The 15,108-nt window shown below is 39.0% G+C and overlaps 2 protein-coding genes across 4 annotated transcripts in view; one reads left to right on the top strand and one right to left on the bottom strand.

Annotated features, from left to right (window-relative positions):
• Window positions 1-3,797: 3,797 nt before the first annotated feature.
• On the bottom strand, window positions 3,798-9,806 carry LOC139144314 (suppressor of cytokine signaling 5-like). The gene has a single exon (XM_070715014.1). It carries the CDS (start codon window positions 9,411-9,413, stop codon window positions 7,935-7,937), a length of 1,479 nt encoding a protein of 492 aa, XP_070571115.1. The 5' UTR covers window positions 9,414-9,806; the 3' UTR covers window positions 3,798-7,934.
• A 190-nt stretch (window positions 9,807-9,996) lies between these two features.
• The window catches only part of LOC139144313 (WD repeat and HMG-box DNA-binding protein 1-like), a 100,279-nt gene continuing 95,167 nt past the window's right edge, over window positions 9,997-15,108 (top strand). For 2 of the 3 annotated variants that reach the window (XM_070715010.1, XM_070715009.1), the window contains exons 1-2: window positions 9,997-10,155; window positions 13,648-13,837. In XM_070715010.1, the coding sequence (XP_070571111.1) occupies window positions 13,649-13,837 (189 nt within the window). In that variant the 5' untranslated portion in view covers window positions 9,997-10,155; window position 13,648. Of the gene's footprint in view, window positions 10,156-13,647; window positions 13,838-15,108 lie in introns of those variants that run through there. The other variant, XM_070715011.1, reaches the window with a different exon arrangement.

Here is a 15,108-nt window from a genome sequence, read left to right on the forward strand (position 1 = left end):
AATAACCAGCAAGAATTAGTTAGAACGAGCCAATAAAGAACATTAATGAGCCACAAAAATATGATGATGAGTGTCTGAAAATTAAACTACAGCAGTTCCCACCAATTCTGGAAAACATGCCCTCTATGACTTGTTTGGTACCTACGTGAAACCTCTGTGTCAGTGCTCATAGAGTGAATATTAGGAGTAAACACATTGAAACCAGACAGATACTCTTTGAATAACTAGAAAACTTCACATTTATTTTAATATTATTGATGTCAAAATGACTGAAGAGATATAGAAAAAAAAGTCTATTCCCAATGAGCTTTGAAACTCACGCATGCATGGTATTCCCCTTCCATTCATGAAACCACATTTGTGAGAACCTTTCCCCTGGTCTTGGTAAAGGACTGAACAGAAATTACAGGGGGCAAGGCTAGTGTTTTTTGCAGCCAGTCGATATATATATACTTATTACATGCCTCAATGTGAGTGCAAATCAGAGCACTGATTTGAATAGAAACATCCGGGGAGTTAGAAGGCCGGTGAAGGATGTATTGACCGGTTTCCATGGTTACCCGGTCCAGTGAAACCCTTCAACATAAAAGTAGATGCTTAATCCTAGATGTAAAATATCCATGTGTGCACTACTATTTTGATGTTCGTTAAAAATCTGTTTGATGCTGATTGATAATGGTAAAATTGTTTGAAAATGCCCTATGTAACTAAGTGTCATATAGCATAAACTGTGAAGAGGCATGTAATAACGATATTATTGCCTGAATACATGGGTTTATGTGCCCTCACAGCAGGACACAATTTGCTCTCCTATTGTCACCTGCTCTCGGGCACATAAACCCATATATATATATATATATATATATATATATATATATATATATATATATATATATATATATATATATATATATATATATATATATATATATATATATATATATATATATATATATATATATATATATATATATATATATATATATATATATATATATATATGTATCGAAGTACACAGATGTCCTCGAGGGAAATTACAGTGCTCAATGCAAGAGCGTTATAAATAAACAGATTACTTCAAGTACAAAGCAATGAAATCTATTACTTAGTTTCATGCATCTTGCAATCCTCAGATAGAGTGAAAGGATCCTTTCACTCGAGCTGAGGATTGCAAGATGCATGAAACTTAAGTAATAGATTTCATTGCTTTGTACTTGAAGTAATCTGTTTATTTATACATATATATATATATATATATATATATATATATATATATATATATATATATATATATATATATTTTGTTTGTGTGTGTGTGTGTAATATAGTTCGAGGTGGTGTTGAAATTTGATAAATAATATTTGTTTTGATGATGACAGTTGGAAACTAACTCTGATCGATTGGTCACTTGCTTACGTTAGGGTAACTTTATGCTCTATCAATAATTGACCATGACACATGAAAGTTTACTCCTTGTTCTTGAGAGACCGAATAGACTTTGATAGTTGAGTACGGTTCTCATACTTTTTGTTGCGGAATGACTGCATGTGATTTGTGAAGAGCGTATTGAAAATGTTATCAGTGAGGCCTAGTGACTCTTTCATCGTATGGACTCCTGTTGAGACTTTGGCCATGTAAATGACACTCCTGGCTTGACAGTAACCTTTCAACGAACATGGAGACTTATCCAGGCAATAGCGCTGTTCATGGTTACAGGTTTGTTACTAAATATAGCTGTATGCGTGTGATATCAGACACAGCTGCTTGAAATGTGGACAAATTTTATCAATTTTGCATACGTTGCTCTTTTTGCACCTTGTACACCGAATCGCAAATATGCCTTTTAAGTATTCATTGTTACACTGGCAGTTGCCTACTAAGATGTATTTTCATCATTCTTGCTCGCATAAGTTTCAAAAGTGTAATTTAAAAATGTGGACAAATGTTTATTTTTGCAAATCAATGAGAGAACAATGACGAAAATTGTGAACAGCCCCAGACCAAACAGCTGGACGATCTTTAATGATGGTTTCCAGCTATTACCCGTTTATCATGTGATTTAGGCTATAATGCAGCTGTAACTAACTTTAAATGTGTTCCTATTGAAGATCTTGTGAAGTTGCACCCCTTTAGAAAATGCTATCAACAAGTTCAAGAATTTTTTGCCAATGTTTGTTTCCATATTTGTTCTGAAGGTGGGTTAAACCATGTGATGTTGCGTTTCCTGTTCTGGCTTCTCCTTGTTGATTGGTTGATCTTGACATAATGAATTAGTTTGGTGTAACCACTTGACTTCAACGGGGTGTTGTTGTGACCTTTGTATTTATCAAAGATACCCTTACCACTGGATATTGTTTAGATACTTATTGCATCAAGGATGTGTTCTGGACATTAAGCAATCAATCAAGAGACATATTTATAAACAGAAAGTAGTTCCCCTAAAAGACATTGTTCATTTAAATTTACACATCAATGCTGTATTTCTCAGAGTCGCAACTCATGCCTAGTCAAGAGCACATCCCCATTTCTGATTGATGTCTCAAATTTGGATCATATTCAACAAAGCCCCCAGTCCAGTTCGAACATTATTTTTCAAGCTTGTAGTAACAATATTTTGTTCAACGTATAGAATTTGATATAACTGTATAAGCACAACTGTCAGAAGGTACATAGAAGTCATAAGTTACACATTCATGCAGGGATGTTTGCTTGTCCCAGTCTCTGCCAATCCGTGACTTTGTACTATTTGTCTACACTCATAATGCAAGGTCTATACTCACTACTATACTAGGTGAATTAGTGTCGTCATACTGAAAAGGAATTGAGTATGATTATCAAATTATTGCTATTTTGCATATTTAATGAATCATCATCTCAGAAACTGCTTGTCTTCTTACAGACACAGGTAGCAAAGAAACTGTAGACCTAGATTGCAGTTTTCTATGCTTAGCTATTGTTGCATGTGGAAGTATGAGCCATACAGAAACAATTCTGCCATGAGAATATTGTCAAAGGACCTCTGCGCTCACTATATCTGGTATTATGCTATGAATATTTTTCATACCATCCACATCTATAGCAGCTAATGATATTGGTGCTATTTTTTCACACATCTTGAATGGACCAATGACACTGCCTTAGAAATTGCCAGCAGGTTACATTAAAGACTGCAATCTGGATTTGGGCCTATCTTTCGTCTCAGTCGTCTTTCAACTATACGTAGTAGTCATGCTCACACTTCTCATTTACATTATGCAGATTACTATGTCTAACAACTCAGACAACCTTCCTTTTATTCAGTGTGTCTAATTATATTATAGTTTTGTCAATACCATTGAATTTTGTGATATCATAATCTCAGATTCTGACTGACGATGTATACGATTATCCATCGTTACCCAAGATGTTTTCTTCATCTGCTAATTCACTGGCATTGCCAAAACTATAAAATAATAGCAATAATGCACACCCTCCCAGCCATAATGGACTCAAGCAAACTTTACACTCCACCTCATACATTATGTTGTGCAAAGTTTGCATTTGTCCATTATAGGCCAGGAGGGGGTGCATTATTGCTTGAATATTCTACCATAAAATAATCACTTTATCAGTGATTGCTTCAAACATCCCTAACTCAATCTGCTACCACGATTTGGTATTCTTTACTCACTTAGTAGAGTAAGCTTTTAGCAAGGCATGAACCATCTTGTGGTACAGAACATCGTCAACAATGCAATGGCTGCTTTCAGTGGTTATACAACACTATACAGAAAGGACTGACACAAATACAGCGGGCGTAGATTGTCAGAAGCTCTTTACTCAATCCATTTCAAAGTTTTGTATCGCTTCAAAGGTTGCATCTTAGAATGTCAAGAATATATGCAATAAATTAAAGTTTGATTTAGAATAAACGAGTTGTAAAGTTCTTAATGAAAAATAACTATCAATTTATATTATTGATATCTCAAGAGACCAGACTAATGTAATGGTTCTATGTCTAAACTCTGGTCTGTAAGTTTAACACGTATACTGTACTTTATTCTTCACATGAAACTACAGTTTCAGTTCCATAACCAATTTATCAGTTTAGCATGGGAGGATGGTGTGAAGGGTGAATTGCAAAGATACCATAATAGGAAAATAGGTATCAGCAACACACAATGTTATTGAAATGCGTCAGCTTCAAATTCATGTACTAATATAACAAGCAGTAGAAAAGGCTTTTAGGAGGTCATAATTTGGTTGTTCACATGGTCAAGCTTCTCTGCAGCTTCTGGGCTCGCCAAATCACCTTTGCATGCATAAGCACTGACTTTGAAAGTACTGATAACCCTCAGGGGCAACGGCCAGCTGATGATCAACTCTTTCACAATTTTCATGAAAAGATATATAACAATGGCTAGTTTTTATCTGACAATTAAATACAACACGAGAATTACTACCAAAAGAATAACTCCTCGGAAATCACTACAATGTCGCTTAAGGCCATTCTCTATCTCTCTCTCCCCCCCCCCCCCCCCCCCCCCCATCTTTCAGTCTGCACTACATCAACCCCTAAGGATTACATTGACTTTTCAAATCATTCTCTTTAGGCCCAGTGTTCATTACTATTGTTAAATAATGTAAACTTGTACACAAACAGCATCTAAACATGACAAGCATGTTTGTAATGATCAAATCTTACTATGCTACAGACATGCTTGTGATTCTCTCTAAAGTTGGCAAATTATTTTACAGCTAAATCATAAGTAGGTTTCCTTAGCACTTTAGAAACACGGACTGCATCCATTGACATGTTCTCTGCAGTTTCCCTAACACATTTTGACTTAATGTGAAAATGGTAATGAACATTGAATGCCTTGCGCAAGAACAATCTTACACATCCGCACAGTTAAGTATAGTCAGTTGACCCACTTGTTGGCTGACTCACTTTAACTCATAAGTGTATCCAACAAGTAAGCTGCAAATTTTTCAGTGTTACATGACTAGAAAGCACTGATAATTAAACCTGTAAGAATGACCACTGTAACTGATGGAATACTTGATGTAGCTTGAAGTTGTATGACGCAAAAGGATATATCAATGTAGAAAAAAGCAAGTAAATGATGTGTAAGAGATCAGATCAGAATCCCTTATAAAGAAATTATTGCAAGCAACAACTTTGATTGGTTTCACTAATGAATAAATAGTGCAAATAGTGAACAAATTTCATCTGCCTCATTAATCAAAATTGCATGAACAGACTCAATATTTGAAACGTTTTGCCAATACATTGAAAACATTTAACATGCCATGACAATCAATGTCAAAATTTGCTGTCAGAGTGAAAATGTAACATGACAAACAACCTTAAATATACCACTACATGTGTGAAGTCAGCTTCCTCCAATAAATAACATGATCTATCTGTGTTCAAATTGTTACAACCTTAACCTACTCCTACAAGGCCTGTTACTTATACATGTCACATCAGTAAAACACAGTGAGCCAAATAACTGTTTTCACCTAATCTACTTTGCATGATATGTTATAGCACGGTAAGTCAGTGAAAAAGTTCATAGCATCAGTTTTTTGGCCCGAGGGGGTCTTCAACTATTCAAGTCCTTCTTAAAATGCAACATATGAGACATGTTATGCCTCTCTGGGTTTAACCAACTTGACCTGATGATGACATGAACTTGGCAAGATAAGTGTTCAGAATTAACTTTTATCCTGCCAAGTCCATATTCCGCCATCAGATCAAGGTGGTTAGCTGGTGAAGCACAACATGTCCCTATGGTGCACTGTAACAAAAACTTTAAAATTTGAAGTCACCTGAAAATCTAGATACCATAATCATGATTTTTATGGACTGAAGCTGCTATAACAGACCTAGCCAAGTGGGTGAAAATATGTGGTTTTAGCTCAATACTGCTTTTTACTGACTTGACCGATAGGGGAAATGATACTGTCTGGTACAAAATGGGTTCAGAGAGATCAAAAAAGATTCTGTGGAAACTTAACAATATCTTTACAAAAGAGCAGAAAACCTACGCAACAAAATTTTCAGACAGCAGTAACTACATCATGCATAATTTGTAATAGTTTCATTGCCAACAATAGTTTCATAGACAATATACAGCATTGTTTGTGAAATTGTCGATATATATTATCAATGTATCATATACAATTACTGAAGTTTATCATTTGTACAGATTTCATGAGTAGGAGAACCTGCAAAAACGACATTCAGGCTTTGGCATTTGCAGTTACATTGGACATATTTCTGAAAAATTCTTATGGGAAATCTGTTATGATCTGCTAGAAATCAGCTGGAAGACTTGTTGACTTGTTACTGATATTGTATACTTAGTTTTACACAAAAGGTACAAAGGGTAACAGAAATGCAGCTGTGCCAAACTATTATGCACACATGTAAAGACTACCTATCAGCATTGTAGAGTAAATTTATCAGAATATTTGACCGATTACCCCTTTTATATTACTATATCATGAGCATTGGAATATACGTAACATAACAACAAAACAGTACGTTATATTATGTTGTGATGATCAGATGTGAAAGTATATCACATATGCATGTATGTTGATTTGTCCAAAGTTTGGGAACAAAGTGGATCTTTTTTCTTCTTGTAAAAATCATTATTAAATATGTCATACTACAAAAGTCCAAAATTAGAGAACAGGTAGTTCTCTCCTGGCAAATTAATTTATGTACAAATATCAGAAATCATTACTTAATGTTTGGAAACAATAGAATTAACTTAACTATGTGTATACACCTGCACATGCTACGTTTCATGAACATGTAGCCAGTTTTGGATTTAACCAATGAAGAACTGTCATCAACTCTTGACAATAGAGGTCAGGTGACAATTTATAGACATGCATGTATAACTGTGGACACAATATGGTATGTACAAGTTCAACAAGCATGAAGCATACATTTTCACTACCAAACACCAAACAATGCAATTATGGGTCAACTCTGAACTTGATTTCTTTAAAGTTGTGAAATAGTATACTAGTACAGCATTTGGGTTGATAGTCAAGAAACAAGAAAACAAATGGCTTATTCTTCACATCAGGAAAATATCCCTTTAGTTCCACAAAGAAAAAGGCAGAAAAAGCCTAGGAAAGGAAAAAAATGATCGACTTGTATTAAGCTTGTCTCATTTAACTAATATTATACCCTACACATTCAAAATGCAAGTAGTTTCAAGGTCAATAAATATGATACACTCACTATTTTCTTTGTAAATGTATCAAAATCCGTAATGAATTACACACGCACACAAACATAAATATACACAAACATGACGTATTTTGTGTCCTGATAATTCTATTGGAATGTGTCCCTATTCTCGGATCTGTAAGGAAAATTAATCTGAAGTATTCTTTGCAATGCCTGTGGCACAATGTGGGCATTTTTTCCATAAAATATGATGGCAATTTCATTCCTATTTTATTTCTGTTGACTGACATAGCAGTAAGCAAGTACTTGCTGTTTAACATGTATACTTTTGAAGATACATGCATGGTACAGTGAAAATAATGACACATTGAAGCACTGATAAGATTTGAGAGGTGGGTCTATGTTAGAAAACAGCCCAATCATGAAGCCATTCATTAGCTGGCTAACTTCCCTGGTTCTGGTACTGAATGCATTACATCATAGCTTTACAACTGTCTATGATTTGCAGAATATTCCATAAACACAGTCTTTGTAGGGAATTCCCAGTCCCCTTCAGTGATATACGAAACTTGATCTCATATGTAATTATCAGTTTTACAAGTAACAAAACGCAGCTGCACTGTCAAAATAAGTACTGTAAATAATGCAACGAAAAGAAACTTTATATTCTTAGCTGAACAAATACATGTATTGACCTGCAAACAGTCATGATGGGCTTAATTTCTGCTGTGAAGTAAGCTCACAGAACTTCTCTTTCAGTGGGGCCATCAATTTCAAAACGCCGTACCCTCACTTTCTGTTTATAATGATACTCTCTAAGATACTCTCTCAATGACGATGGCAAGAGGAGCTGTTTTATGTCATCATATCTGATATGTCCACATATAACAGCTCTGCAAAGGTGTTGTAATGATACAGGATTTGGTCGAGGCAGTGGAATGGTTAACATGGGTTCAAAAAACATGCAAAAGTTTGGATCTTTGTAGTGCTCAAGAAGTCCACAAACTGTGTCAGCTGAAAACACACCTGGATCGTGAGCATCAAAACTGAACTTGTGATTCCATTGTTCAATTCTTGCATGAAGTGATCTCCCATATCGTCTGAAACTGACAGAAAACAAGAATTCTTCTTGGGCACTATCTCTGAGAAGAAATGTGCCCTCTGGTTTGGATTCTAATTGCTTTTCAGCCTCATATCGATCCATCTTTCCCCAGTAAAAGCTACTATTGGCAATGCTTGTTAGATCTGGCACAAGACAGTGTATGTAGTCAATTTGAGTGTGTACAGTTCTTGGAGCATAAGACCCATTTGGAGTTAGACACCCATATTGTCCGACCATGTGCACACTTGAATCTGACACTACATTTCCACTGTTTGATCTTGGTATGGGTTCTGGGCAGCTTACTTTCTGTACTCTTTTACCGAACACAATGCCATCAGCCAATGAACTCTCTAGTTGATCTAACTGGTCATTCATGGCATCTGTCGTTGGATTTCTCTCAGTAGGTGATACAGGTGTACTGATATTGGATCTATCTGTCTTGGCAGAAGGCATGTCCATGGGCACACCTTCCTCCATTTCTCGAGCCCGAACTTCTCTCATTTTTTCATCAACATCAGTAATTGGATAATCATCTGGATTGAAACTATCTAAATCAATCATTGGAGTTCTCGGTTTCCTGTTGCTTGTGAAAACAACGCCGGGTCCTTCAAGATGTCCATGTCTACTACCTGCACTGGTGATGTGGGTGTAATCGTTGTTGATTTCATTTTCTCTGGATGTCCTTCGCCTTAGGCGCTCTCTAAATGACCTTGACCGTGTACATGGCGAGCAGCATTCTGTTGCTTGTTGGTGGCCACTGGATTCATCTTTCGATTGTGATTTCGATTTGAAACCAAAAAGCCAGAATTTATTCTTCCTCCTCGGCTTGGGAGTAAAACCAGTTAAAGTTTCTCCATGGCTCTCCCTTTGTTGTGGTTTAGACCTTTTTTCCTTTTTCGGACTTGAACTTCTGGATGATAAATTCAACTTTAAACCGAGTTTCTTTCGCAGGGATGGGGATTTCCTTTCGGACGCTGTTTTGCCAGTCACGTTTCCAACTGTCGTCGGTCTATCATTTCTATCGCAAGATATATCAATTCCTTCGCACTCCACAGTGATTTCGTCCGGATCTTCTTCATTACGAGCTGATATGGATTTCCTACTGGACGAGGCCATTTCCTCTTGAGTTGACTTCAATGATAATACTACTTTGAATGTGGCTAATGTTTAAGTTCGTAGGATATATTGGCGGCTTACGTCAGCCTGGCCCCGACCTGGCACTCCCTATGCTATTTTGTGTTCCCACACAATTAGGAAAATGAAAACCACAATATCACAAACCGTCCGTCACAGTTCATCTCTCGGCCCTCATTGGTCAAAGACGAGTCAAATCACTTCGTCGATAGTCGTCAGCTCTGTGGTGAACTGTTTTGAAGACCTTTAGGATAATCAAACCATTTTAGTGGACTTGTTGGGATCAAATTGAGACACAAATGATTCAAATACCTATGACTGCCTACGCTCTCAGTCGACAGGAAGAAAGACAAGACCAAACATGGCGGTGATGACGTCACAGGGAAATTCCGTATCTCGCTATCGTAAATTCTCGTTTTCACGAGACATATACTTTCCACTTTTCTTACTTGTGTTGTCCGATTTATTTTTGCACATGGGACAAGCTGTTTCTTTGTTTAACTCTTGTGTCACAGCAACCACCCTTTCGCCAAAATTTAACGCAATTAAAGCTCAGCTTGCAAAAATTAACCTTGCACGATCACGTGATACTTCATTTGGCGCGACTCTTAAAATATATTCCCGAAAGGTCTTGCGCGGAGTACATGGAGTAGTGCATACACTTCTTTCTGACTGCGAGATATCAAAAAAACTTACAAAAAGCGTCTATACCCATATCTGCCAGGTAAGAAATCGTCTTCTCGACCAAAATAATGATAGGGCCTTATAGTTCGCTAGGAGGATAGTAAAATCAGGATACTCTGTAAAATTAGTCTGCAATAGCTGTAGCCCACAGGTCGTGCGCCGGCCTTTTCTCTCGTGTTGGCTGAGTGTAAACAACGCGAGAGAAAAACCCAGCTGATTGCCGGCGCTCGGCCGGTGGGCTACAAATATCATTGCAGCAGAGCTGGCAATAGCTGCAGTAAAGTAGCTCGAGGTTTTGCCTGGGTATTTGGGTCGGACGGCAAAACCAGAGGTTTTGCCGTCCGACCCGACCCAAATACCCACGCAAAACCTCGAGCTACTGTACTGCAGCTAAGCTGGCAATAGCTTGAATATATACATGTCAAAATTCCATGCTTCCGTATGAGATCTTGTGAAGTGTTTGTTAAACAGAAAATGTGCCATAGCTCTATCAGCATCAAACCTGGTGTATTGTTTAGGAAGATGCGTTGCGGATATGGAATCTAAATATCTTATTTGCACTGCAGCGGTGCAGATAAGGAATTTCTTATTCACACTGCAGCAGTGCAGATAAGGAATTTCTTATTCGCACCGCAGCGGTGCGGATAAGAAATCTTAATTTCTTATTCATACAGCAGTGTGTGGCTAGCCTTGATGTAGCTGTGGATCCATAGCTGTGGTGTTTTCAGATGGGATTCCTGCCTTTTACGGGCCGGTTTTGACTTTTACGATTGTAACCCCGCTACCACAGCTATGGGAAAATGCTTAGAATAGCGTCCACATTACGCCCGACAGCACCCTTGTCGCAACTTTGTTCGGCGATATTTCGAAAAGTTTCCATCCAAATTACAAATTGCCAACACTCATCGACAACTTGGTTATTAGGGACTCACCACGACCAGAAATCTGCTTAAAATTCACTGAAATATCGCCTTTTTTCTAGCTTCAACCGACATGACTACCCGCAGACCGCCATTTTGCTGGCGTAAAACTGTTGTTCGAGGCTCTCTGCAGAACGTCAGTACAGTGACGTAGCGGTGACCTCTCAACTTATAAAAATCAAACTGAGAAATTCATCGTGTGATATCAATGACCATCGTTCGTCCTATGGACATTGCCAGTCTCAAATAATCAAACTTTAACTTGGGAAAAAAATAGCTCAGTCCTGGGATCTGTAATTGTTCATGGGGCGCGGACGCCGGCCGTAATCTCTCAGTTTGTGTTTATAAGTTGAGAGGTCAGCCGTCTTTTAATTGGACAATGCATTTGAAAGGCGGACACACAGCAGACAGCGGATTGCAATTATTCAGATACGGAGCGGTTGATACTGCTTGCAATCAACGATGACTAAAGTAGTAAGAGGTCAGATCTCCGAAACTTTAACCCTTTTCCTGCCGAGCGCCCTTGTCCGTTATTCTCCCAAGTCAGTAGAAAACCGCCCCATAATATGTGCCTGCAAAAGATTGGCTCTCCTGCATGTTATCCTGCCAGGCATTTTGGCAGAAATCGCCCATTTTCAGGGTAGTTTTAGCCGTACTTATACGTGTTAGACTTCGATAATTTCTACATGCCCGTAGACAGGGGAAGGAGCTCAAGGGTTGCTGCAGAAAAAAATTGAGGTCACCGGCTTTGTTTGCCCCTGGGAGTGCGTCATTTTATTGCCGTTTCATGTTTATTTTTTCGGAAATAAACTCCTTCAGTATTACGTACGTCCGCTAGGCACAAACATCACCTCACTCGTCTGTTAGTCAGAGACCCTGAGGGTCGTGCTAGGGGTGCAGCAGCACCGTCAAACCTGTCCTGTTTCCCCAGGGTAGGGGCAATTGAATACGTACCTCCAACGACTTGGCAGTGTAGCACAAAAACTACGTTTTTGCCGTTGTATTAACGACATGGCTGAGCCATTGAAGCACAGCTTTACGTAGTTTTGCCAGCTCAGTTGGGAGTTGGCTTACGAGTGTTACCGTTCATTACTGACTTAATCGAGTGGTCCTCAGTCAGGTACGGGTTTGTACCGACATGGCTTGGGCTGCAGCTAACCAGTGATAACCAGTCACTACCCCCAAGTCTTCAGTTCACTTTTGCGATGCACGGGTGCAACGCAATATGCTTCCATTGTTCTAGCCATCGACGTGTCCACATGCTGGCAGCCATATTGTACTGCTAGCTGGTTTGCATAACAAAAGCAGTCCCTGCTAAATGCAGACGGTATCCCCGTACATGTAGCATATTGACCTCATGTGCCCTTTTGAATTCTCTGTACGCAAACAGCGTACGTAGTTACCAATGCATCGGCAAGAGGATACGTTTGCCTGCAAACCAGAGCCAGTACTTCGGACGGTGGAATAAATAAAAAATCCAAAGCTACGTCCATTGAATGGCACGGCCAAGGCAGTGAAGGACGTTGCCTGGCTTGAACTTGCAGAGCTGAAGCCCAGCTTAGTACGTCGGACACCAGTTTGTAATGGTATTTCCGAGTCGTTCATATCCGTTCCATGGGAGGAACAAGTCGAGCCGTCCCGTCAAAAATACGTTCTCATTTTCAGTCACGCACAACTGAATAAGTGACTTTCGTCTCGCACCATCGGCATATCTGCCAAGTCGTTTGCAAGAGGTAGCCTTCTAGATTAGCATTGCCGAGTTGGTCAAGTTCGGCAGCAATCTCTATAGTGCCAGGCAGCCAAGTACGTCCAACTCCGCCAGAAAACGTCACCATGCTATCCTGCCAAGTCCGCTAAAAAGCGGTAAAAAAAAACCAGCCCCCCTCGGGTGTGGGGGACTGGCGGACAGGTTTCTGCACCTTTCCCTGTCCTTGGACTCCCTGTGAACCCATTTCGAGAGCAAACGCCGTTCCTCGCCCAAAACCTGTCCTCGAACGACCCCTAGCGTGAGCAAGGGTTTGCTACACGTAGTTCCGTCGACTAGGCAGGAAAGGGGGTACCAAAAAGGAGCCCGATTTCCACCGCCTTAGGAGGATAACGGCCGTGGCTGCTCAGCTTCTAGCTACACCGAATTTCAAGCGGATTTTCACCGACTTGGCAGGAAAAGGGTTAATAAGGCATAATACCGGTGGTAAGCTTTATCAGACAAAGAAAGAGATGGTGTAGCTTCGGCTGCCAAGAGCCACAAACAGCAAAATTGCTGGAGAGTTCGCAAAAAAAGCATGATTACCGTTTTGAACTATGTGAGCTCTGCAAGATGACGTTGTCCCTGTGCAGCAGATTTGAACGTCATGGAGAGATACTCACATTTGAAATCGAAGTTGGAAAATAATTTTATAGATGGTCATACCAGTTCCGTAACTCAAATCTCATGGCATATGCTCATGCCCAATTTATTGTTCATATGATCCAAATTATGGGAGAATGTCAATGTTCTGAAACATGACTAAGATCTGCTTACAGTACCCCCTCCTGTATAGGGACCGTAATCTGAACAAGTGCACACTCTAGTTGAAAAGAAGACATTAATTAAAGAATCTTCACGTCAACAGAATGACTGCCGAGATGAAATCAATGCGATATGGTCACAGTGACGGTCACACTGAAGTTTGCTATGAAGACAATGGTGAACACATAGTAACATGCGGAAGTGATGGTGACTTGCGAATATGGCAAAGTATAGAAGATGAATATCCACAAACTTTAAGTGTTGGTAACCAAACACGCACTATGGTAGTCAAGGTAAAGTGACTCGTATTTGTGTCTTTTGTCCTTAAATAAATTCTGTGAAGTTCAGTATTGATAAACTCATTAGTCTGCATGACAACCTGGCTTTTCCGGTACCATTGCATGACGGGTAATATTTGCAAGAATGCAGGTGTTTTTCAGTGGTGTCATTACAAATAAACAAAATGCCAGCAATTTTGCCACAATAAAGTTGCGGTTATCTCATAAATACCGTTAAGGTATGTTTTTACTATTTTTGGCAGTTGTAAGTGTTGACTGTTGGTGTAAAGAAGATAATTGTCAAATAATTTGTCGGCAATTTACACATTTTAAAATATACCTTTATCACTTGTGTCAGTCAGGTAGCTACAGTGCAGTCCCCGCAAAACCTGTCACATGTGCCGTACAATACCGACACAAAATCGCACTGTGCGGGCATATTGAACATCACTATACTGGCACTGTTGCAATGTGCAGCACATTCACACCTCTAGCTTTTGAAAATATGGCTCATTGCAACACTGTTACAGTGCATGTGAATGTAAGTTGAGCTTATTGGGGTTGAAAAAGTTTCTTTCTTCTGGACAAAAATTGCAACAAGTAAACATAAAAGTGACTACTAGTGCTATATTACTGGGTTTTGCCGTTATCAGCTCAGCCAGACTTTGACTCCTTGCTAATCGGGGCTGAATTACGAGGTTTATTAGCAGTCCAGGTGATGTCCATATAGAGAAATTATGATTGACAAATCAGCGAACTTGCCGTCGCCAACATCATGAATAATTAACCATGCAAACCTAGGCTCATAGGTTGCAATGAGTTCGGAACTTTTCGGCTGGATTACTACCCTTTATTTTTAGCATTCGGTAGTTTTTAGATGTAGGCATTATGCACAATGTGCAGTATGGTCAAGCTGGTGACCGACAGAAGTGGTTAGTACATCGAAAATTCTTTTTTGTATGGTTTTCCTGGCCAGGTACCGCTCCTAGAAATCAGGATTTGACCCTTGTAAATCTACAGTAAGTTATTTGTCACTAAATATCATAAAAACCAAAAATTAGACAAAGGTACATGTAAATGTTAAAGTGAATCTTGTGTTTTTTGAAATGTAACCAGTGGATATGGCCATGTGTTCATGCCCCGTAATCAATCAACATCGTGTCATGTCTTAGTGGGCCATCGGCCAAGTTTAATAATGTATAGGTATAACTCCCACAGAGTCATTGAAGGCCATTGTCGAAAAACGAATCGTCTGAGTCTTATTATGTGCTCAGTATTCTGTTTTA

Source organism: Ptychodera flava, chromosome 11, assembly GCF_041260155.1.
Source record: "Ptychodera flava strain L36383 chromosome 11, AS_Pfla_20210202, whole genome shotgun sequence".
Taxonomy (NCBI): Eukaryota; Metazoa; Hemichordata; class Enteropneusta; family Ptychoderidae; genus Ptychodera; species Ptychodera flava.